Source organism: Aotus nancymaae, unplaced genomic scaffold (genome assembly GCF_030222135.1).
Source record: "Aotus nancymaae isolate 86718 unplaced genomic scaffold, 86718_ANA_hifiasm-v0.15.2.pri h1tg000077l, whole genome shotgun sequence".
NCBI classification, from domain to species: Eukaryota; Metazoa; Chordata; class Mammalia; order Primates; family Aotidae; genus Aotus; species Aotus nancymaae.
Window position 1 is genome coordinate 1,805,298 of NW_026988492.1, and position 23,514 is coordinate 1,828,811.

Here is a 23,514-nt window from a genome sequence, read left to right on the forward strand (position 1 = left end):
GCTTACATAGAGTGGCTTTCTTTCTCCTGAGATGAGGGTTGCACTAGCTGTTGTTACCTGGGACACACGTAGTTTGGATAGAATGCTTTAGTTCGGAAGTGTAGATTTTTGGACATCTTGCTTAGGTTTGAGCTTTCACCCTTAAACTTTATATTTTTCTTTGTTTGGGGATGGAGGTATTGGATAAAAGTACCGGAAAACTAGTGCATTGAATTTGAACGGTATCTTTCTTTTTTTGGCAGGTGTGTCTTTCTCTCAATACTATGTGTACTTTTAGCTTTTTTTTACATATACCATAAGGAGGGGAGGATGCTGAAGTCTAAGAATTGGCAAATAAGTGTCTTTCCTGCTGTGGGTGGCAATGAGAAGGATGAGACCTAACCCTACCTTCGTCCCCTTTTCAACTTATGGGAAGGTGAAGTACATAGATTATGGACAGTGCAGTCTGATTATGAAGGTAAATGTTTTTGTCTTACAGCACTTTGAGCACTGTGTGCTGAGCTAATGAGAAACACAGGAGAGCCAGGTGCTTCTCTAGAAGAGCTGTTACAGTTCAGAACTGACCTGAGAGGGAAACCCTGCTCCCACCCCCGGGCTTAGTTTTGCCTTCATTTTCTTGCCAGTCAACAGTTCCCACCATTCACCTCTTAACACACTACCCCTAACACACACCAAGCTATTTTTTTTTTTTAGCATACACCAAGCATAGTTTTTTAAAGTAATGTTTCATTATGGAAATTTTCAAGCTATGTAAGCAGAGAGTAGAATAATGAGCCCTCAGGCACCCACCACCCAGCTCCAGCAGCTGCCACACAGATGCATGGCCAGTCTTGTTTATCTGTGACTCCCTTCCCCACCTCCTCTAGCACCTGCTGGATTAGTACAAAGCAAATCACCCAAAATATATCATTTTTACTGTAGATTTCTTCTATATGTATCACTCAAAGATGAGGAAGGACTCTTGAGGAATTTTATTTTAAATTGTGTTTTCCAACCACCATTTTTTATTTAAGGAGATTGCATTCATTGGCTGAAGTACGTAGGCTGGCCATAACATGTCAGGTGAGTGTATAATTAGGAGATATTATATTTAATGAGTACCCTAGATTTAGAATGCCTTCCTACAGAAGTTTCAAAGAAATCCTAGGTTGCTCATTTTCCTTAAGGTCTTGCAGACAGACGCCTGTTGATGAATTTCTGTTGGGTTTCTTGAGAATTGTAAACCTGAGATAATACATAGCCAGTGCCTGGGGTCACCCGTAGCTTCCCACTTGGCATGCAGGACGGTGATGCACCTTAGTCCTGTGAGTAGTCCCGTGGTGTTGTACAAATTCCATTTTCTTTATGTGCCACAGAATATAAAAACTTGGGAACCAGTGCCTATTTATTGGTGATGGCCATGTGAACTAAGTGACAGTCCAGTGACTTCACTGACATATTTGGATCTTATTAGTACGTGGCTGGGAGGAGATGAAGTCATTTGAATTTATTTCAATTCTGAAAAGAAAATGCTGCCTGAACACTATTACAGTATTCGGGAATATTTCTACCCAGTATACCCAGTGGCAGAAAATCACATAATCTGTGTTGCAGCAAAAGCATTGACTTGGGAGCCAGGAAACATGGGCTCTGGTACCCACATGCCATCTCTCCTGAGTACCCAGGCGGCCTTGGGCTAGACACAGCTCCAGCTGTAGTTTGTAGGTAATGGGCTAGAAATGGGCTGTAAATAAGATGAAGATTGCTTTGTCCTAGGTGGGCTTCAGTGGTGACGTTTATCCTTACCTTAAAGCTGGTAAGCTCACGGTAGTGGTTCTCAGCACAGTATGACTCAGCATCTTTATTTTATCTTTTAATTTTGAAATAATTACAGATCCACAGGAAGTTGCAGTGATACAGAGAAATGACCCTGTATCCTTCCCCCAGCTTCCCGCAGAGGACACAGGACGGGATGCTGATGCAGGTGGGGGGCATTGCCATCCAGTATCACAGACAGCCTTGCTGCAGTCCAGCCTTGCTGTAGTCCTAGGCTCTTCGAAAATAGTGACCTTTCTTTAGAAAGTTCCTATTTCAGGAATGCAGTGCCCATGTAGATTGAGAGAATGGTCACTGTGTTCCTGAAATATTAAGTGCTATCGACACTGAGCAAAAATAGTTTGTGCTTATGTGCTCAAGGCTCAGAAAATTATACACAAATTTCTTACCCGAGTGTCTGGTGGGACCTTCAGATATTGCAGACAGTTTCTTCCTTTTGTGAGACCGTCCCACACACTGCAGAATGTTTAGAGGTCCCTGATCTCTGCCACTAAATGCCAGCAGTGACCTCCAGTCACTGTGACAACAAAATTTCCAAAATGCCCTTTGGACAGTGGTTCTGCCCTTTTAAGAACTACTAAGATGGGGAAAAAATATGCCTTCTGATGGAATCCGTCCCTTAGTGTCCCCACTGCAGAGAAAATTCTCAGTGTATGGAGTGTTGATTTGAATCATATGATAAATATTGATGTTCTGATGTATAATGTTTCTTATTCTTTTTTTAGTATTAATTTCATATGCTTGACATCCGACAGTGTTTCTTATTCTTGAAACATACCCAGGTGTATATTGCATTTGGAAATTACATGTAGTCCTTTGAGTGGTAGCTGGTAGCTTTGCTGGTGGCTGGATGTGGGCACTCAAGACATCACATCTATGGCTCATCTTCACTGTGAGTGCAAAGCCCTGCCAGCCCAGCACAAAGGGCTGGGGTTTCTTCATCAGCAACGGTCATTTTCCCTGACTCCCAGTCCCCAGTACATCAAAACTCTTTTGTGGAACATGAGAGTTTTTGTCAAGTATATAACAGCATATAGGCACCCACTTTTAAAAAGTAAGCTTTTGGCCATGTGCAGTGGGTCACACCTTTAATCCTAGCACTTTGGGAGGCTGAGGCTAGAGGATTGCTTGAGTCCAGGAGTTCAAGACCAGCCTGGGCCACCTAGTGAAACCCCCCATCTCTACCAAAAAAAAAAAAAAAACAGTCAGGCATGGTGGCACATGCCTGTATTCCCACAGCTAGTTGGAAGGCTGAAGTGGGAGGATCACTTGACCCTGGGAGGTCAAGTTTGTAGTGAGTTGTGATCGTGTTACTCTACTGCAGCCTGGGTGACAGAGTGAGACCCCTTTTCTGTCTGTCTGTCTGTCTGTCGGTCTGTCGGTCTGTCTGTCTGTCTGTCTGTCGGTCTGTCTGTCTGTCTCTGTCTGTCTGTCTCTCTTCCAAAAAAAGAAAAAGTAAGCTGTTTAGTAAAATGGGCTGATAAATATTTTAGGGTTTTGTTTTAGAACCTGAACCTGTTATAGGAGTGACCTGGTGACTTTCAGGTTTGGAAACAGTGTTAGAGTTTCTATTTATATGATTTTCTTTTTTAAAGACCAACTTATTTCAATGTCAACAAAATGATGAGTGTAAGCTAGGACATCAAAATAGCTTCGTGAAGTAAAATTAAATGCTCTTTTGTGGATGTGTTCATATCATGTACACATGTATTTATTTTTAATATGTGTGTGTTTGTGTTTGTATCTGTGTTACGTTTATATGTGTGGAGGCACTTTTTCAAATCCCATCCTTAACACATCTTCCTCCCTGGATTATCATGACAGACATCATTATTTTGGTGGCTGTACTTTGTTCCTTTAGGACTCATCATTTTCTTAAGTAGAAGGCCATCACCCTTTCTTTGCAGAACAGTGCACTACAGAGCACAAAATACCACAAAAAGACAATGGAAGGCAGGCATTCGTCTTTGCTTAACGTTGATTCTCCAGGGTAATCTGCTCATTCTAGGGAGGAAAGCTAGAATCTTTTTATGTGAGTTAGTAGAAGAAATAGGCCATTTGCCACTGGAAATCTCCCAGGAATTTTATAATTTGGCTATATTTCTAAAATGTTTCACGAATCATTTCTTAGGACTGAAAAATAATAAATCTAATTTGTTTTGTTTTAAACTAGCCTAGATACCAGAATATGTGTATAATTTGTTTTTGTTTTTGTTTTTTGAGATGGAGTTTTGCTCTTGTTGCCCAGACTGGAATGCAGTGGTGCAATCTCGGCTCACCACAACCTCTGCCTCAGGGGTTCCAGTGATTCTGTTGCCTTAGCCTCCCAAGTAGCTGGGATAACAGGCGCCTGCTACCGCGCCCAGCTAATTTTGTATTTTTAGTAGAGATGGGGTTTCTCCATGTTGGTCAGGCTGGTCTTGAACTCCGGACCTCAGATGATCCGCCCGCCTCTGCCTCCCAAAGTGCTGAGATTACAGGTGTGAGTCACTGTGCTCGGCCTAATTTTTTTATGTTTGAAAGATAATAAATCCAAATTGGGATTCCTTTTATTTTTTGAGATAGAGTCTTGCTCTGTCACCCAGGCTGGAGTGCAGTGGTGTGATCGTGGACCACTGCAACCTCAACCTCCTGAGTTCAGGTGATCCTCCTGCCTCAGCCTCCTGAGCTGGGACTACAGGTACACTCGAATAAGCATGGCTAATTTTTTTATTTTTAGTAGAGACAAAATTTCACCATGTAGGCCAGGTTGGTCTCGAACTCCTGACTTAAAGTGATTTGCCTGCCTCAGCTTCCCAAAATGCTGGGATTACAGGTGTGAGCCACTGCACCTGACCCTTTTTGTGTTTATTAAGGCTAGATAGTTGAATATATTTGTGTTTCACCCCATCTCTTTTTTGGTGGGGTTAAACTTTATGTCCAAATAATGTTATATGTTCTGTGACAGGATCATATGTAAATAAATATATTTATTGTCCAGTTTATCTAATTAATGTATTTATTGCAGTATAACCCATTATCCCCAAACTCAGCGGCTTAAAAAACAGACATTTACTGACACATGGTTTCTGTGGGCCAGGACTTCAGGTGTGTGTTCTTAGTTGGATCTCCATGACTGTCTCCTGTGAGGTTGCAGTCTCTGAAGGGGGAGCAGGGCTGGGCATTCTGCTTCCAAGCCTATTCAGATGGTTGTTGACAGCAGATGTCACCTCCTCACCACATGCAGCTTGTAATATGAGAGATAGCCAGTGAGTGTCTAAAACAGAAGGCACATGCTCTTTATAAACTATTTGGAAGCGACATCCTGTCACTTCTGCTATATTCTGTTCATTAGAAGTAGATTGGGGCTGGGCACAGTGGCACATGCCTGTAATCCCAGCACTTTGGGAGGCTGAGGTGGGGAGATCACTTGAGGTCAGGAGTTCTACCCTGGCCAAGAAGGTGAAACATCTCTACTAAAAATACAAAAATTAGCTATGCATGGTGGCAGGTGCCTATAATCCCAGCTACTTGGGAGGCTGAGGCACAAGAATCACCGAATCCAGGAGGTGGAGATTACGGTGAGTAGAGATCATGCCACTGCACTCCAGCCTGGGTGACACAGCGAGACCCTGTTTCAAAGCAAAACAAAAGAAGTAGATTGGGACCAGGCATAATACCTTATGCCTGTAATCTCAGCACTTTGGGAGGCCAAGGTGGGAGGATCACTTGAGTCCAGGAGTTGGAGACTACCTGGAGCAACATAGTGAACCCTGTTTCTACCTCCCTCCACAAAAAAAGAGGAGTAGACTGGGGAGGGGTTTACACGGAGACATAAAACCAGAAGATAGGGAGATCATTGGGGTTCATTTTAGAGGCTGCCTCCCACATAGAGTTTACTTATATAATGTAGTTGGCTAAGGTTGGAATTATATTAAACTTGTTGAAACCCATATACCTAGTGGCAATGTGAAGGATTTGACGGGTAAAGCCATGTGTAAATATGAATAAAGAAATTCCACTCCCAGGAAAATGAGGTATTTTTAGATTCATAAGCGTTCTCAGCTAATCTTTAAAGTAGACAGCAATCAGAAGCACAGCAGTATATGCAGAGCTTTTCACACAGTATTAAAAATGAAGCCATAAGACAGTTTCTCTCTCGTTCCGTATGTGGAATAAAGTGAGTTGTGAAATGCCATGGTGGGTGCCTTTATTCAACGGTCCTCTTGCGTAGTATTTTTGCCCCAGCACACACGTTATGTTGGCTGAAATCCTTGTACTTAGCATAATGCCTGCTGAAAAGAATTCTGCCTTGATCTTGGGTGAGGAGCTGTTGAATTGGCTGCCTCAGATTGTCCCTCTCACTTCCTGTTTTATATGGATAATTTTTCTTCGCTCTCTTTTACTTGCTTAAAATCGGAATGTTTGATTGCTACGTGTGTCATCATTCAGTGAAATGTTTGAGGTGGAAAGTTCTAGAAGTTTCTTTTTTCCTTTTGCTGATGCATTGAGTATATCAATCACTTTTGGAAATACTCTGGGTGGTTCTAACTAAAATGTGATAGTCTACTTTGGCAAGGCCACTTGTGAAACAGTTCTCAAGAGCACAGTGTATCTACTAGGCGCTTACTGATTGATTAAATGTTATGTACATTGTTTTTCTTCTAATGTGATAGGACCCTTTAGGACCTAAGTTTGAAGATTTACAAGTGTGAATAAAATTTTTTGCCAGGTCTATTCTGAGCCAGTTTTCTATGCTGTAGTATATTTCTTTGGTTCCCTATTAGAAAAAAAATAATAATAAGTGTTTCATATCTAATGCTTGTTGAATTGTATCTATTCTCAGTACTGAGGTTCGTTTTCTTTCTTTCTTTCTTTCTTTTCTTTTCTTTTCTTTCTTTTGCAAAGAACTTTATTAACCTTGGTTTCAAACTTGATTCCCAGCCTTCTTTGGCTTAATTAGCTGCAAAAAATGAATTGTGTCTAAGCAAAAAACTGAAAAGAGCTGCAGTGTTCAAGGGGCTTGGGCTTAAAAATATTCGAGATCTAGATTTTATCAGATCCATAAACAAAAATTTCTTAAAAAGCAGTCATAATATAAAATAGCAGCTCCCAGTAACTTCTTCAAGTTTTATCTTCAGAAGTTGACTCAGTTCAGTTTGCCTCATTCTTGGAAGCCTCATCAAAATTCTCCACAAGATCTGGAGCTTCATCGTCCTCCTCCTCTCCAGTAGCAAGTGGTGCTTTTCCATCCACAGATTGTTTGGGCAGAGCTTCAGCCAGTGTCCTTAAACTAGTCGGACTGTCTGCCCCAGGCTGGTTGAAGAGGCTGGGTAGCACTTCTGTCAGCTGCTTTGTCTCGGCATGGCCTGTAAAGGTGAAAGTGTTCGCTGCCAGAGATGCCTGCACTTTAGGGTTGTTAAAGTGGATCACAGTTCCTTGGTTTGTAAACATATTCACCTCTTCAATACCAGAGATATTGTTTACCCCTAACTTCTTTAAGGAGAACTGAAGTTTTTTATCATCTGCTGTGGCTGTTCTATGAACCACCTTCTTCTTTCTGTGAGCAGTTCCTTTCCCACCAATGCGCACTTGTGCCTGCAGTTTGGCGAGTTTTTCCTGGTTCATGATTGTTTCTTTCATCTTGTCGGAGCGGATAAGGGGTCGCGCGGGGGACTAGAGTTGGTGCTCAGGGGGTCTCGGGTGGACCAGATGAGATTACACGCACACACGTGGGGACGCAAGATGGCAGCTAAAGGCTTTTCTTTCCATTTTTGAAAAGTTTCACTACTGAGTTTTTATTACTGGAAGCCCTTGTATTTTGTCTTCATTTATTTTAGTTTTCATTTGTCTTCAGTGCCTATAATTCTGTAGCTTTTTCCTCCTGCCTCTTTCTGTTGTACTTCCTGTGCAGCAAAAACCATCCTCCATGTCATAGCCTTTGTTTGCACAACCTGTTCTGTCTGACACAACCATCTATCATGACCTGATTTAGTCGTTTCGGTCACACCCAGTATAATTTATACCATGGGGGATTTCCTGTGCTGTTAAGCCTTCCTTGTCACCCATCACCAACCTCAGGAGCTTCCAAGGCGTGTCCTTTCACAGGGCGGGCTTGAACTTTTCTAGTTCAAGCATTTTAGGTAGGAGCTGTTCATAGGAACTCTTTTCTTCTGTGAATGAGTAAAGTGAAATTAATCCAAACGCAGTGCTTCCAGGATTAAAACACATGTCCATATTACGCTGTCTGTAAGTTGAAGGGCCTTAGTGCTTGAGTGCCCCAACTAGAACATGACTCATCATGAGGTGTCCTTCAGTAGAGAGTGTGATGTGATAGAAGAAGAAGGAAATTGTGGGCAACACAGTGACTTCCCAGTCACCATTCACTCGCCTCTCCTGACATCCTTCCTTCCAAAGCTGCTCTTCTGCAGATGGCTATGAGGCATAGTGTGGTGGAGTGGAAAGGCTTTGGAAAATAATGCTCTGCCACTCTAGCTGTGTTAACTGAAAAAATCGCTTACCTCTTCCTGAACCTGGGTTTCCTTATGAGATGGGAGCACACCACCTTTCTTGAAGGGATTTGTTAAAAATAAGAATGTGTAAAATAACATATAGCAATGGCATATGGAAATTCCTGGGTACTCCCAAAAAGCTAGTGTGATTTTTAAACTTTTTCTTTACTCAGCTAATGTTTATCCTAACTTTTCTCAGGTCAGTACTATGCCCTGATTGCATGAGGTTTTCTTAAAGTGACCCATGTAGATAATTGTAGCATTTTCTGGCATTTCGTTGTTTAGGCCGATGTTAGACTACAGAATGAATACATTGAGTGCGTGCAAAGGGGTCAGGAACAGATGCATTTTTAGGAGTAAATATCAAAATCTGCCAATAAGGAAATTAAATTTTATGCCTAAACATTTTATGTCTAAAAATGCAGGTTTATCTAGGAGAGAGGAGAATTTTAGAAAATATTGTACTGAAGCATCATCTGTGCAGCCCTTCTGGTGCAAGGACAAAATGAGGCATTTAATCTGAATTTTGTGACCGGTGACAGAAAAATGTGTCACTGATGAGGTTAAATGGGGACTAGAATCCTGGGCATGGTCCTAGTTGGCACGAGTGGAATTTGCTATGGTTTTCACGATGTGTTTTCTTTCTTTTTTTTTTTTTTTGGAGACAGGGTCTTACTGTGCTGCCCAGGCTGGGGCGCAGTAGCGTGATCTTAGCTCACTGCAACCTCCACCTCCCTGGTTCAAGCAATTCTCCCACCTCAGCCTCTCTAGTAGCTGGGATTATAGGCGTAGGCCACCATGCCTGGCTAATTTTTTTGTATTTTTAGCAGAGATACGGATTTGCCATGTTGTCCAGGCTGGTTAACTCCTGGCTTCAAGTGATCTGCCTGCCTCTGCTCCCAAAGTGCTGGGGTTACAGGCAAGAGCCACCCAGGACGTGTTTTCTTAAAGATAATTTAAGAGTCAGCAAGTGGAAAAGGAAAGACAGGTAGATGAAGGACAGGCTGTAGCATGTCACAGCTCACAGTTATTTGCAACTTTCTGCTAACCAGATACTGTGTTAGATGAGAATAAGAGCTTAATTTTTTTTAATGATGACTAATAATTAAGTATAACCTTCAGTCACGATCAGTGTTTGAACCTCCCGTGCAGATACTGTGGAAATATGTATTTTAGATGTGATATAAATGGAAGCTCAAAGTAAAGAAAAAGATTCAAAATGCTGTCATAGACTTCAAAAATGGAGGTGGATAAAAACATTGCACCTACCAGAGGAATCAAGGAGAAATTTTTCCCCACAAACATTCAAGACATCATGTTATGTATCTTGTTTAGAACTTTCCTTTTAGGGGAATGACAGTACCTTTTGGTGATTAGAGTCTAAAAGTTGAAACTATGATTCATGCAGAAAGATAAGTAAAAGAATAAAATTTTAGGAGAAAAAAGCAGTGGTTGAGAATCTGTTAACAGTGTTCCCTTTTGTCTTTTCAGCCTGTTCACCAGGAACTAGGAGCTTTGCACAGTGATGATTTTATTGGTTCAAAGGACAGAAACTGTCTTTAAAATGATGAATGGCTTTGGTTAGGTGCAGTGACTAACACCTGTAATCCCAGCACTTAAGGAGGCTGAGGTGGGAGGATTGCTTGAGGCCAGCAGTTTGAGACCAGCTTGGACAACATAGTGAGACCCTATCTCTATAAAAAGTAAAAAAATTAGTCAAGTGTGGTGGTGCGTGCCTGCAGTCCCAGCTACTCAAGGCTGAGGCAGGAAGATCGCTTGAGCTCAGGCGTTCAAAGCTACCTCTGCACCACACGCTGGGCAACAGAGCTGTCTCTTTAAAAAAAAAAAATAAATAAGAGATGCATTTTTTTTTTAAACGGGTTGTTAGAGGAGATGGGAAGAGGGTTTGGGGCACTGCCTACCTGTACAGTGGTATCAACCCAGATTAGCATCCTAGACCCTCTGCTGGTTTTGTTTAACACCTTATTGTGAGTTTGGTGTGTGTTTGAGCCCAGAGTAAAGGAGCATGAGCATCTCTGTGACTGTGGGGAGGCACTTAGTCCCAGGACTAGAGCAGGTGGGGCCAGTAAGTTCAGTTCCCAGATACGGTGGCCTTTGATGCAGGTAAGCACGGCCTGTCTCGGGCCTTGACATTAATGCCTATCTTGTTATTTGTCACTATTATTTTAGTTTTGTAATTGGTCGATAGGGACAGAAGGGGAAAAATGGCAAAAAAGCATGTTATATATGCTTAGGATGGAATGTTTTTTTTTCCCCATTCCTCATCTCAATTCCCAGTTAATGCCAATTCTTTGATTATCCATATCCTTAAGGAGAGACTGTTCTTGGAAACCATTTGATGAGAAAACTGCTGAGAAGGAGATCAGATGCCAATGTCGAGGCCAGTTTAGGTTATCTGTTAACCACAAGTGGTCCAGATCCTGTAGCGCTGAGCATAGACAGATACCCAGTTATGACCTCCCGAGTTGCTGGTTGAGCCTCATGAAGGGAGGATTTGCTGTGGGAGGGGTACCTGGCCTCTTGGGATCAGCCCAACAGTTCTTTTTCTGTTGTTTTTTCTTTGAGACAGGATTTCTCTCCTGTCACCCAGGCTGGAGTGCAGTGATGCAATCTCAGCTTACTGCAACCTCTGCTTCCCTGGCTCAAGTGATCCTCCTGCCTCAGTAGCTGGGAATATGGGCACACGCCACCATGCCCGGCTAATTAAAAAAATTTTTTTAGTAGAGACGAGGTTGCACCATGTTGGCCAGGCTGGTCTAGAACTCCTGACTTCAAGTGATCCGCCTGCCTCAGCCTCACAAAGTGCTGGGATTACAGCATGAACCATTGTGCCCAGCCTTGGCCCAGCAATTCTTCCTGAAGCTGTCCGTCATCCTTTGCCTCATTTAAATTTTTTTTTTTTTTTTTTTGCTCACCCTACCTGTTTTAAGGACCTTGGAAAAATGACAGTCTCACGTTGACCAAAACGCTCCATTTGCTCATAAGTTTTAAGGACTTCTCACACGTAGTCTTGCGTCCTTGTGGTCAAGGGTATAGGTCTCTGCTTATAAGCCCCACCTCATGTTCTCATCAGTATTGACATCATGGCTTTAGTTGAAGAGTCTCTTTCTGTTGTTAGTTACTCATAAATGCCATTTATTAACAGGAGGAAGGATATTCTTCTGAGAATTATTTCTAATGAGGTATTTGTATGTGTGTAGTTTAAATCAGGGGATTGTCTGTAATCCAACACAGTCTGAAATAGTTTTTGGAAATTGGCATGGTTTCATTTCAGCCTGTCCAATTTGCTCAGAGACGCCTAGAATTTGTACATGTTAGAGCAAAAAGAAAGAAAAAGAAAATCTGCCCGATTTAAAAATCAGTGGCTTTTAACAATTGTATCTATATGAAAAGATTCGTTGCAACAGAAGACTCTTTATTAATAAAGTATTTGAGTGTGTCCCATGTAACCATGTGGGTGTGTACACGATAGGTAAATGTGAAATGTGATTCTTGCTTTAAAAGAACTTGCTTATTTTGGGAAGTACAGGACAAGACACATGATGTTTCCTAAGACAGGGGTTGTAGAAAGAGCTACTTCTGACTTGAAATTGTTTTTATTGGTAAGGTAAACAGATGCTTGTATGTTTTTCAATACATTAATCTAGCAGTAAAAAAAAAAATGCCAGGCCAGGCATGGTGGCTCATGCCTGTAATCCCAGCACTTTGGGAGGCTGGGCAAGAGGATTGGTTGAGGCCAGGAGTTCAAATCCAGCCTGGATAACATAGCAAGATTCTATCTCTACAAAAAGTAAAATTAGCCAAGCATGGTGGCAAGTGCCTATAGTCCCAGCTATTCAGGAGGCTGAAATGAGAGGATCACCTGACCCAGGAAGCTGAGGCTGCAGTGAGCTATGACTGCATCAGTGCACTCCAGCTTGGGCAACAAGGAGACGATATCTCTAAAAAAAGTAAAACCAAAATTCCATACGTTGTCTGATCTATGAAGACTATTTTTGTTTTTTCTACGTTATAAAAACCACTGACTGAGGGGAAGCCACTTTAGAAGTGTCCTAGCTGAGAACTGTGTGCTCCTTTTTGTTTTAAGGTTGTGTTTTCTCCCTCATCCTTTCCCTGACTCCCTGCGTGCTTTGAGATAGCCTGTGCAGCCCCGGCTTTTTCACAGCATGCTCTACCTGTCTGTGAGTCTCTGCTTCTCCTCGTGGCTGGGTTTGCTGGTCTAGAGATACAAGAATATTTGAAACCAATGTCCTCTTGGATTTTATTAATCAAACATCTGCATGTCCAGAATTCACACAATTCTCTGCCATGCCCTATAGGGATGGGGTACTGGGAGGATATTTTTACCAATAAGTAGGCTAAATATATATATATATTTATTTATTTTGAGACGGAGTTTCGCTCTTGTTACCCAGGCTGGAGTGCAATGGCGCGATCTTGGCTGACCGCAACCTCCGCCTCCTGGGTTCAGGCAATTCTCCTGCCTCAGCCTCCTGAGTAGCTAGGATTACAGGCACGTGCCACCATGCCCAGCTAATTTTTTGTATTTTTAGTAGAGACGAGGTTTCACCATGTTGACCAGGATGGTCTCGATCTCTTTGACCTCGTGATCCCCCCGCCTTGGCCTCCCAAAGTGCTGGGATTACAGGTGTGAGCCACAGTGCCCCACCCTAAATATTTATTTTTATCCCACTGGGTCGTTTCACAGGCATCAGCAAAATACAGAATTGCATTATTCACCAGAGCATGAGCTGCTTTCTGTGTTACCTATGTGGCAAGGTCTTCAGAAATATTTGCGTGGACCTTTGCCATGTTATGCGGCTGTGTACCCCAAGGCTTCATTTGTGGTGGTCTCGTCTTCTGTAGGAGGATGGTAAGGATGAAATTAATTAGTGTGTTCCAACAGTCAGATGTGGCACACAGGGCTTAGGGCTGGCATCAGTTGCCTGCCTGTTCTTCGAGGTTTGCCTGGAGCTTATTTACCAGCTTCTCCAAAGGTGTCCCGGGCTCTTAGTTTGCTTTTCCATTTGTCAGTCCACATGGCCTTGGGGCTTGGATAGAGTGTCATCCCATTTGCCTCCTCATGTGGGCATGTGTGAAGAAGAGAGACTTTGTACACACAGCAATCAGGACCCCGCTGCAGCTGGAGAATCAGGGTGCTTTTTGGACCAATCCTGAGGCCCTGTCCTTGGAACTGAAACAACAGGCTGAGGTGACCGGAGTGCATAGAGGAGGCTTTCGACTGCTGCCCCGGCTGTTTTCTTCCATTAGAAAACATCTCATGAATGGAGCATTTGGAAAAAAAAGGTAGTGTTAGAAAAAGAATTTCCACTCTGACTTTGAGACCAATCTCTGTAATTGTTTTGGTAGGGTAAGGATAGGCTTTCTTGAAACAATAGCCTTTAGCTGAGGTATTTGCAGACAGCCCCTGCCTCTGCACATGGAGATCATAACCCCAAATCAAAGCACTGTCTTCTGGTAGTTACCAAATTCCCATCTTTCCACTTTGAGTTGTGTGGCTGGTAATAGCGTCCCCCTTCTGATTACCGACAGGTGTCTGTTGTAAGTCATAGCATGCAACATGCACTTCAAAATGCACTTGCATTTTGTTTGAATATTTTGCAAAGAGATTCTATTGAATTGAGAGGCAGCAAGTATTGGAGGTAATCATTACATCACACAAAACACTTTACGATGCCGTGGCTGGTCTTCATAACAGTCAGCTGTGACTTCGCTTCCGGGTTTCTTTCCCCCTGCAAGACTGTTAGCTTTTGCTGTGGCTTCAGGAGCATTTAAATGTCTTAAAAGCTTATAAATAATACAAGAGGCTGACTATGTCAGTAGTGCGGTAGTCAGTGCATAGTGCCAAATTGGTAGTGATGTCTGCGTGACATGCTGACTTGAGTAAGTTATTTTCAAGTTGTCTCATTAAGGTTTGAACTGGGGATGGGACAGAGATAGCCTTTATCACATAGTTCTTAATTTGTATCTTACTTTTTTTTTAAGCTAAAGGCAAAGAGAATACACATATTTATTTTAATGTGATTAAAAGATGAGTTGTTTTCCGGTGAGTTTGACCCACCAGTTCGTAACAGTTTTGCAGCAACCTTAGAAGCTGTTTTTTTCTCATCCCACAGAAACCCTCCCACAAAAATACGTTGTTATTCTATAAGAAAATACGACTAAATTATCATGTACTGAGTAAAGCATTAGGTTACCAAATTAGGAAAACCACATCTTAGATATACAACTAACTTCACTTCCCGTTCTCTGGTGGGCAGGTCTGTACAAACCTACTTGCAAAGCCTGAGGAAGCTGAGAGGCCAAAGAAAGAGGCTCACAATTCCAGGTTCTCATAAAGAAGCATTTAGGTAAGGTGAGGTGGCCCAGGTTGGTAATCTCAGCACTTTGGGAGGCCAAGCCTGGAGGATCACTTGAGGCCAGGAGTTTGAGACCAGCCTGGGCAACATAGCGAGACCTCATCTCTATTAAAAAAATAAAAAAAAATTAGGTATGGTGGTATACACGTGTGGTCCCAGCTGCTTGGAGGGCTGAGGTGGGAGGATTGCTTGAGCCTCGGAAGTTGAGGCTGCAGTGAGGTGTGATGGCGCCACAACACTCTAGACTGGGTCATAGAGTGAGACCCCCATCTCAAAAAAAGAGAAACATTTAATTGGGACTTGGGAACAGAAGCCATGTCTGTTTCTCCACAACAGTGAGACCAGATGGTGGACTCTCCGTTACCCCCAGACCCAGGGCTGATACGCTGTAGGGAAAGGGTGACTCTGAAGGGATGTGTAGGACAATTAAAGTATTATAATGTCAAGGTTGTTTGACCTCTGGGCAGTGCCTGCTTTTACACAAGGAACAGTAGATAAATGGGAAACGTTAGAGGCCATCCCAGAACTGGTGTTAATCAGAAGTCAGCATGGCAGATTAGCACCTAAGATGGAGTTGCTTTGGCCACCACACCTGTCTGTCTTACAGGTTTAGAGTATCAAGATAATTGTTATTTTGACCAAAATCATCAGCACAACAACCAATTCCATTTATTAGGTAATTATGCACCAAGTCCGAGGCTATTTTTTTTTTATTACATTTAATACTTATAGCAACTCAGTGAGGGTATTATCCCCAGATGAATGGATGGACTTAATGGGAGATAAGCAACTTCTCTGAGACAACATCAGCAGTGTGTGGAAGTGACAGGTGTGAACCTGGTTTTTTGTTTGTTGACAAAACCTGAACTGATGTGTATGCCTCCCACTCCTAATTTGCAGTGCAAAAGAGTATAAATAAGAAATATTCTTATGTCATTCAGGCGTGGTGGCTCACACCTGCAATGCCAGCACTTTGGGAGGCCGAGGTGGGTAGAGCAGGAGTTCGAGACCAGCCTGGCCAACATGGTGAAACCCCGTCTATACTAAAAATACAAAAACTAACTGGGCGTGGTGGTGGGCGCCTGTAATCTCAGCTACTCAGGAGTCTGAGACAGGAGAATCGCTTGAACCCGGGAGATGGAGGTTGCAGTGAGCCGAGATTGTGCCACTGCACTCCAGCCTGGGCGACAGAGCGTGACTCCATCTCAAAAAGAAAAAAGAAAAAGATTCTTATGTCACTACCAAGAATAATCCAAATTAACATTAAAAATGCATTAACATTTAGAAAACTTAATGAGTACAGAGAAGAAATAAGGCTCCCTGCCCCTTGTGAATTGTGCCTTCTGTATAGCTTTCCCGTCCTCTGTAGTATTAGGGGTAGGGTGTGTGTGTGTGTGTGTGTGTGTGTGTGAGAGAGAGAGAGAGAGAGATTGAGAGAAAGAGGCTATAACTGCAGGGTTGGTACTACAAGTGTGTCTGTAGCTTTCTAGAAATGGAATTTCTGGATCATTTTAAAAATAATCACTCTTTTCTGCTTTTGGTTGAAATGCCCTATTTCCGTAGATTAATATATGTTTTACTTTATTTCTGAATTCTGTTTTGCTTTTTTCTCTTTTTCTGTTTTTAATCCCAAGCTGTTTTTAATTATAAAAAGGTACTTTCATATTGCTTTTTATTTTCATAATTTTTGTGAATTTTCTGCTTTTGTTTCCCAAGCTTATGACTTTAGACTCATTTTGCAAAAGTGGACCCCTCCCATGAAAACAACACAAATTCTGTTAATTTTTAAGTTGATTCTTTGGTGCTGGTGGCGCTGATTTTTTTGGGGGGACAAAGCCTTGCTCTGTCACTCAGGCTGGAGCGCAGTGGCACAGTCTTGGCTCACTGTAACCTCAGCCTCCCGGGTTCAAGCTGTTCTCCTGCCTCAACCTCCTGAGTAGCTGGTAATACAGGCGCATGTCATCACGCCGACTAATTTTTGTATTTTTAGTAGAGATGGGGTCTCACCATGTTGGCCAGGATGGTCTCGATCTCCTGACCTTGTGATCCACCTGCCTTGGCCTCCCAAAGTGCTGGGATTACAGACGTGAGCCACCGCACCTGGCCTTTTTGTTGTTGTTGTTGTTTTGTGTGTTTGTGTACTTTTCTTGAGAGGGGGTCTCATTCTGTCGCTCAGGCAGGAGTGCAGTTCTGCCATCTCAGCTCCTTGCAACCTCTGCCCCTTGGGCTCAAGGGATTCTCCCTCCTCAGCCTCCTGAGTAGCTGGGACCACAGGTGCGCACCACAACACCTGGCTAATTTTTTGTATTTTTAGTAGAGACGGGGTTTCACAATGTTGCCTCAAACTCCTGAACTCAAGTGATCTGTCCTTCTGCCTCTCAAAGTGCTGGAATTATAGGTGTGAGTCGCTGTACCTGGCCTTATGTATTATTTTAGGAGGGAATGACATTTTTCAAGTAGTTACTTCTAACTATCCAAGAAATACATGTATCTAAGAATATATATTAAATGCTATTTGACTTGCCTTTTTTTTTTCACTTTTTAAAGTTCTATGTACATGATATAGGTTCTACATGTTTGTTAAGTATTTCTTAGGGATTTAAACTTTACATTGCCACTTTCAGGTTTTTCTTACATTTTTAAAAACTGGTTATAGCTTATATATAGTTTATTTTATGTATTTTTTATAACCTATATTTTTATGACCTTCAAAACTAAGAATTCCCTTAGTTGTATATTAATTCAAGTTATTTTCTTGGGTTTTCCAGGTATGAAGTTTTATTGTGTGCAAATAATAATGTTGCCTTCTTTCTGTATTTATAGCAAACATTTACTTTTCTGTTTAATTGCATTTCCAGAATAATGTTAAATAATCATGGCATTGGGAAGCATCTAGTTAACTACATGCTAGACCTCCTCATAATGGTTTTTGGTATCAGGACATCAAGTTCACCACAAGAACATTGGACTGCTGTATTTATAATTTTGGAAACAGCTAAAGGGAAAATAAAAGCAAAAGGATATGGGGTGAAGTAGGAGAGTAGGACTAGAATTTGGAAAGTAGGTAATGGGCAAGTATGATGGGAGGAAATTGAAGTCAGTCCCCAGGTTGATAGGTTACGCTTCATGTGTTAGTATTTAACAGCCAGTTGTGCCTCAGGTCTGACAGGTGCTACCAAGTTGAGGAAGATTAACATCCACCATGAAGGGCCTGTGGCCCAGGGCACTCTGGGTGCTGAGTACGAATGAGGGGAGCATCCTTAGTGATTAGTGCAGTGGGAGCCTGAATGTTATAATGTGTCCTGAGTCACAGTGTCATGGGATTTTATTAGAAGGCAGCATCACCCGCCTCTGCTGCTGCAGTGCCTGCACCTAGCACGGTGCCTGGCATGGAGTAGGTGCTCAAGTCTGTCTTCATGAATGAATGAAGCCACTCTTCTCTGTGGGTCTTGGCCAGTGTTGTGGGGGCGGTGAGCCAGGTTTTTGCTGGTAGAGAGAGTGGGAGCAGAGGGAGATGCTGCTACTTGAGGAGTTTGATACAGGGGAAGCATTCCAGAGCGGAGGGCAAGTCTGTTCTCTCTGGGGTGTGGAGTGCTTACGGAGGACTGAGGGGTGCAAGGGGAGGGTGTGGAGGTGCTGAGAACACAGCTCTCTTTTTTTGGCAAAATCTCACTCTGTTGCCCAGGCTAGAGTGCAGTGGCACGATCTTGGCTCACTGCAACCTGCAGCCTCCACCTTCTGGGGTCAAGTGATTCTTGTGCCTCAGCCTTCTCAGTGGCTGGGGTTACAGGCGAATGCCACCACACCCAGCTAATTTTGGTGTTTTGAGTAGACACAGGGTTTCACCATGTTGGACAGGCTGGTCTCAAACTCCTGACCTCAAGTGATCTGCTCGCCTCGGCCTCCCAAAGTGCTGAGATTACAGGCATGAGCCACCATGCCTGGCCGAGAGCAGAGCTTTCTGAGTGATGTGTGGAGGGGTTCTGGTGGCTGAGATGTGGATTGCAGCCCTCAGTGGCTGGCTGACCTAGACACCACCTCCCACATTTTCTACGTTTTCCATGATGTTCCGGACAGGAAGGAGGCTTGTCACGGTGGCAACCCCACGTCCATTCCTGCGCTCCCTCCCTGCCCCACGACTGCTTGGGCTTAGGTCTCCTTGGTTAGGAAGCTGTCATGTGACCATGCCCAGCTACAGCGGGGAGGCTGGACCAGTGAGTACAAGATTTTTACTTTTATAGCCACCATAGGCAAAGACAGGCAGGGAGAGAGGGCCTTAGGAGTGGATGCTGAGTCAGCCAATTGCAGTGTCTGCCGCAGAACCATCCTATAAAAGCCATTTTCTAACTGGTGTTCTTTTACTCATTGTATGTGAACATGTTTCAACAGCGTTCACAAGTGGCTTTTAAATCGTTGTTCGTCATGGAAGCTTTGATGAGATGAACTCTTGTGAGGGAGCCGGGCATGATGGGCGTATCACGACACGAGCTTTCTGAGACTCAGATGGAGTTCCGAATGGGTGTCCTGGAAGCCCCTGAAGCTCAGTGAAAGGGGTACTGGCAAAGAGTAGTTGACAATGAAAAATCTTCATTTTTAGTTGAGATAAGATGACAGTAAAAGTTACCACTATTTGACTTGTTACCAGGATTTGACTTTGCATTTAGAGCTCCATATTTTTTGCTTTTCTTTTTCTAAAGTAGGAAAATAATATGTTTTGAACATTTAGAAATGGCCTCTTTATTGAAATACAAAACCATGCATGGTTTGGGCTGGTGCTCAGATCCTCAAGAATTTCCACGAGGAAAAGGAATTGCCACCTTAGTCTTCCCCAGAGATGCTGCCTCTCTCTAGAGTGGCTGTCTGCAGCCATGGCCACCCCAGTTGTCTTAGAATCATGGTGCAAATGATGTTCCTAATTCCTAAAGCTAAAGGGAAAAAAAAGAGCCAAAACAGCAGACCAATCAGAAAATGTGTATTAGATTTTTACATTGATTTCCAGTGTACAAATTTCTGTTCTCATAATCTTAGCAGAAGCAGATACCTCAGCAGAAGCAGAAACAAGTATTTTTAATAGAAGATATTTGGTTTCCATGATAAGTAGAGTTTCAGGAAAACCACATATGAGAGCAGGAACCAAGGCTGCTTTCTCTGCCTTCTACGCCCCACAGCAGAGGATCGAGGAACAGAAATGCGGTGACCCTGAACCCCAACAGCCTGGGTGTCCACTGCAGGGGTCAGAGTGTCCGGCCTGGGCGTGGCTGAAAGGTTATTCTCCAGCTGTCTAGAAGGAGATATGGCTCCCTTTTAGTAAAAATACCTCAGAAATTTATTTATGTTTTATGTTATTGGCAATTGATTCATTAGTAAAAGCAAATACATTTCCTGTTTCTCAGAGGAGATTCCTGGCAACCTAGAAACTTAACACAGAAAGGAAATTGGGTATGTACGTAGCTGCTCTTTTGAGCGCCTTTCATAATTTTTCAACTTTTAAAAATTAGCGAAATCAGTGAAGTTGACAATTTTCGTTATAGATGCTTGTGATTATTTTTTTCTATTCGATATGAAGCTGGCTACAATTTTGGGCTACTTACAGACATATTTGCAAAAGTAATTAGAATCCTAAATTTGAGACATTTGACTTCATGGCTTTAATAAATATGTTATTATTTAAAAATAATATTAAGAAATTATTTAAAAATTATTATATTTGGAGATGAGGTCTTACTCTGTTGCCCAGGTTGACTGCAGCTGGGGGTGATCGTAGCTCGCTATAACCTTGAACTCCTGGGCTTCATCCTCCCGTTTCAGCCTGCTGAGTAGCAGTGACTGTAGGTGTGTGCTGCTTTGCCCGGCTGTTTTTTTTTTTTTTTTTGTAGAGACGGAATCTTGCTGTTTGCCAGGCTGTTCCTGAACTCCTGGCCTCAAGTGAGCCTCCTACTGAGATTACAGGCATGAGCCACAGTGCCCAGCCAAGAAATTACTTTTGATAGTAGAGTTATTGTTTAGTGGCTTCTGTGTTTCTTAATTATTTTCCAAGAATTACTGTGCCAATTTCCTTTACATAGTATGGAGTGTAGTGGCGTGATCATGGCTCAGGGCTTACTGCAGCATTGAACTCCCTGAGATCAATTGTAATCCCTAAGTGCTGGGATTGCAGGTGTGAGCCACTGTGCTCAGCTGAAATTTTTTAAGCAATAGAAGGCCTGTCCATATTGCAGAGTCTTCCTTGGGTGGTGGTTCATCTGAGGATTGCCAGGAATGCTCCAAGCCCTGGGGTGGGAGTCTTAGGTTCTTGTCCTAGCCCCTTTCCTCCAACAGTCGACACCCCAGAGTGTGTGTATTCATTTCTTTCCTTTCCCTCCCTCCCTCCCTCCCTCTCCCCCCCTCCTCCTCCCCTCCCTTCGTTTCCTTTTCTTCCTTCTTTCCTTTTACTTCATATCTTTTCTTTCTTTTGTGGAGACAGGGTCTTGCTCTGTCATCCAAGCTGGAGTACAGTCACATGATAATAGTTCACTGCATCCTGCAACTCTCAGGCTCAAGAGATTCTTCTACCTCAGCCTCCCGGTACCTGTGACTACAGGCTCATGCTACCAAGCCTGGCTAATTTTTTTTTAACATTTTTTGTAGAAATGAGATCTTGCTTTGTAGCCCAAGCTGTTCTCAAACTCCTGGCCTCAAGTGATTCTCCTGCCTTGGCCTCCCAAAGCACTGAGATTACAGGTGTGAGCTGCCACAACCAGCCTTGTTTTTTTTAATTTGTAAAATGACCGGGTTGGTTGCTAGGTTATTGCTGTTGATTTTTCTGGGGTCAGGCCAGAGACTATGTTCCTGGGAGGACCAGATGTCTGAGGGGTGGTGGAGGATGCAGAAGGTCCGAGGCACCTGAGCTCCGGGGTGTGCACTCACTTCCTGCAGTCCACTGAAGCTCTTTGGGTCCCCTGGGAGCTGGGTGGCCTGCGATTGTGATGACCCTCTGGAGAGAAGGTTTCTAATCTTCCTCTTATCAGACAGAACACTCAGATGAGTCTGTTTTTATTTAAAATTTTGGCATTTTGCTTATCTTGGATTTTTGTGCATCAATTTTTTTGTTCAGTTATTGCATTTAACTATTTCTCTTGACTACTGTTTGGTCCTTAAATTTTGTGTCAGACGCAAGTGCCTCTGGTCTCACCCCTGTTCCAGCCCTTGTAAACACTGTGATTCCTTGTAGTTTGTCATTAAAAATAGTTAATCAAAACCAAGTAATTTGGAAGCTTAATCGAGATTCCAGTGATGCGCTGGTGAACGATGCCTGTTTATGCTCACTTAGTTGCTGTGCGGTAGCAGTTGTAAAAACGTAACAAAACACCTGGGAGGCAGATCTCGAAGCTGCTGCCAGTCTCTCCCCTTGGGGACAAGCGAAGCCTTTCAGTTTCTTAATCTTGGATGGTAAATCATAAACGGCCAAATACTGGATTAATTTACAAAATGTTTTTATATTTTTGAGATGGTAAATATAATATCCTTGCTATTGAATTCCTCTTCATGGTGACTATGTATTAAAATGGGATTTTGCATGGGAAATATCTGAAGACTTGCATGGATAATAGCTAATGTTAGGAGAATCAGACCTGTTTGGCTTCTTGCATTTTCACTATAAAATTAAGTTGTGCTATTTATTGTGTTTCTAAGGGACACCATGGAGAGCCATGTGGCCAGAGGGAGAGAGGCAGTAAGGTGCGTGGTGACTGTTCCAGTTGGCACAGCTGAGATTGCTGCTGCTCCAGCAGTCATCTGGATTGGCTCGGGCCTGGCTGTTTGTTGCTTCTTTCACAGGCTCAGGGTGTCTGGAGATCTCTTCAACTAGCTGAGACATGCTGTTACTCTGAGCAATTCTGCAGGCTGCCATGAGTGTGAAGGGAGTCTGTGCCAGGTGCCCAGCACTGCTATATATGGCAGGGAAGGGTGGCAGGGGAGGACCCACCATGCCCTTAGCTGGGGGCTGCAGCCAGGCGTGATCATGGGGGCAGTCACATGGCTTCCGTGTGCTCTTACACTGACCCTGTTTTCCCTCTCCCTCCTCCAACCTTGGCATTGAGTCCAGACAGCCGACGTGCAGTTTGAATCTTCATATGAAATGGAACAATGACTTCAAGTTCAGATACCCAGCACCAGCACTGCTGTATGTACAATCTGTCAAGGCTACTTAGGATGTCCTTGTGGCTTGAGAAGGTAGATTTTTAGATACTGGAGAGTTTGGCTACTTGTGTTTGTGATATTATACTCTCTGTTGATTGGCACGGGATTTTCGGACCTGAAATTTAGTGTAGATTTCGAATTTATTCCGACAGGTTAGTGTGAGGTTGAGATGCGGTCTTCTGTGTGACAGCTGCTGATTTATGTTGGAGTCGTATTAGGATTGATGCATCTCACATTCAGTTGTATGTTTTTTAGGTGAATAAAAGAAGCTGGTCTGAAGGTGTACCACTACCTTCTCTCCCAAGGTGACAAAGCTATATTGGGCTGTTGGTTGGGAGCAGTGCAGATAAGAAGACGAGTGCTGTTGACAAGTTGTGTGTGTGTCTAGTTCCTTAGGAAACCGCTCACCCATTGGTGAAGACGGCAGCAGAGGAGTACCATGGCCTAGTATGCAGCTCTGCCATGCCTTTGATTCTTTCTGTGAACATGTCGTCATGGAAACTAGAGATTTTCCAGTTTGGGGAAGGATACAATGGGAAGATAATAATGAGAAGATGATGACTGAATATTTGCTAAGTCCACTGCATACCCTTAGGCCTTCAACATATGAATTTATAATACAATGAATT

At 43.0% G+C, this 23,514-nt stretch overlaps 2 protein-coding genes across 22 annotated transcripts in view; one reads left to right on the forward strand and one right to left on the reverse strand.

Moving 5' to 3' along the window:
- Window positions 1-23,514, forward strand: part of PARD3 (par-3 family cell polarity regulator) — a 704,358-nt gene that overhangs the window by 55,782 nt on the left and 625,062 nt on the right. The window lies entirely within an intron of this gene.
- LOC105712537 (transcription factor BTF3-like) lies at window positions 6,806-7,468 on the reverse strand. Of its 2 annotated transcripts, XM_064368437.1 has the most exons (2): window positions 7,053-7,468; window positions 6,806-6,995 (listed from the first exon to the last, which is right to left on the reverse strand). In XM_064368437.1, the coding sequence occupies exons 1-2, from the start codon at window positions 7,435-7,437 to the stop codon at window positions 6,949-6,951; spliced, it is 432 nt and encodes a 143-aa protein (XP_064224507.1). In that variant the 5' UTR covers window positions 7,438-7,468; the 3' UTR covers window positions 6,806-6,948. The 2 variants fall into 2 exon arrangements, with proteins under 2 accessions (XP_064224507.1, XP_064224506.1); XM_064368436.1 differs by having other exon boundaries at window positions 6,806-7,468.

What these genes read in the sequence shown, in the direction of transcription:
- LOC105712537 (XM_064368436.1), bottom strand. Translation starts at nt 7,437, where the DNA reads ATGAAAGAAACAATCATGAACCAGGAAAAACTCGCCAAACTGCAGGCA.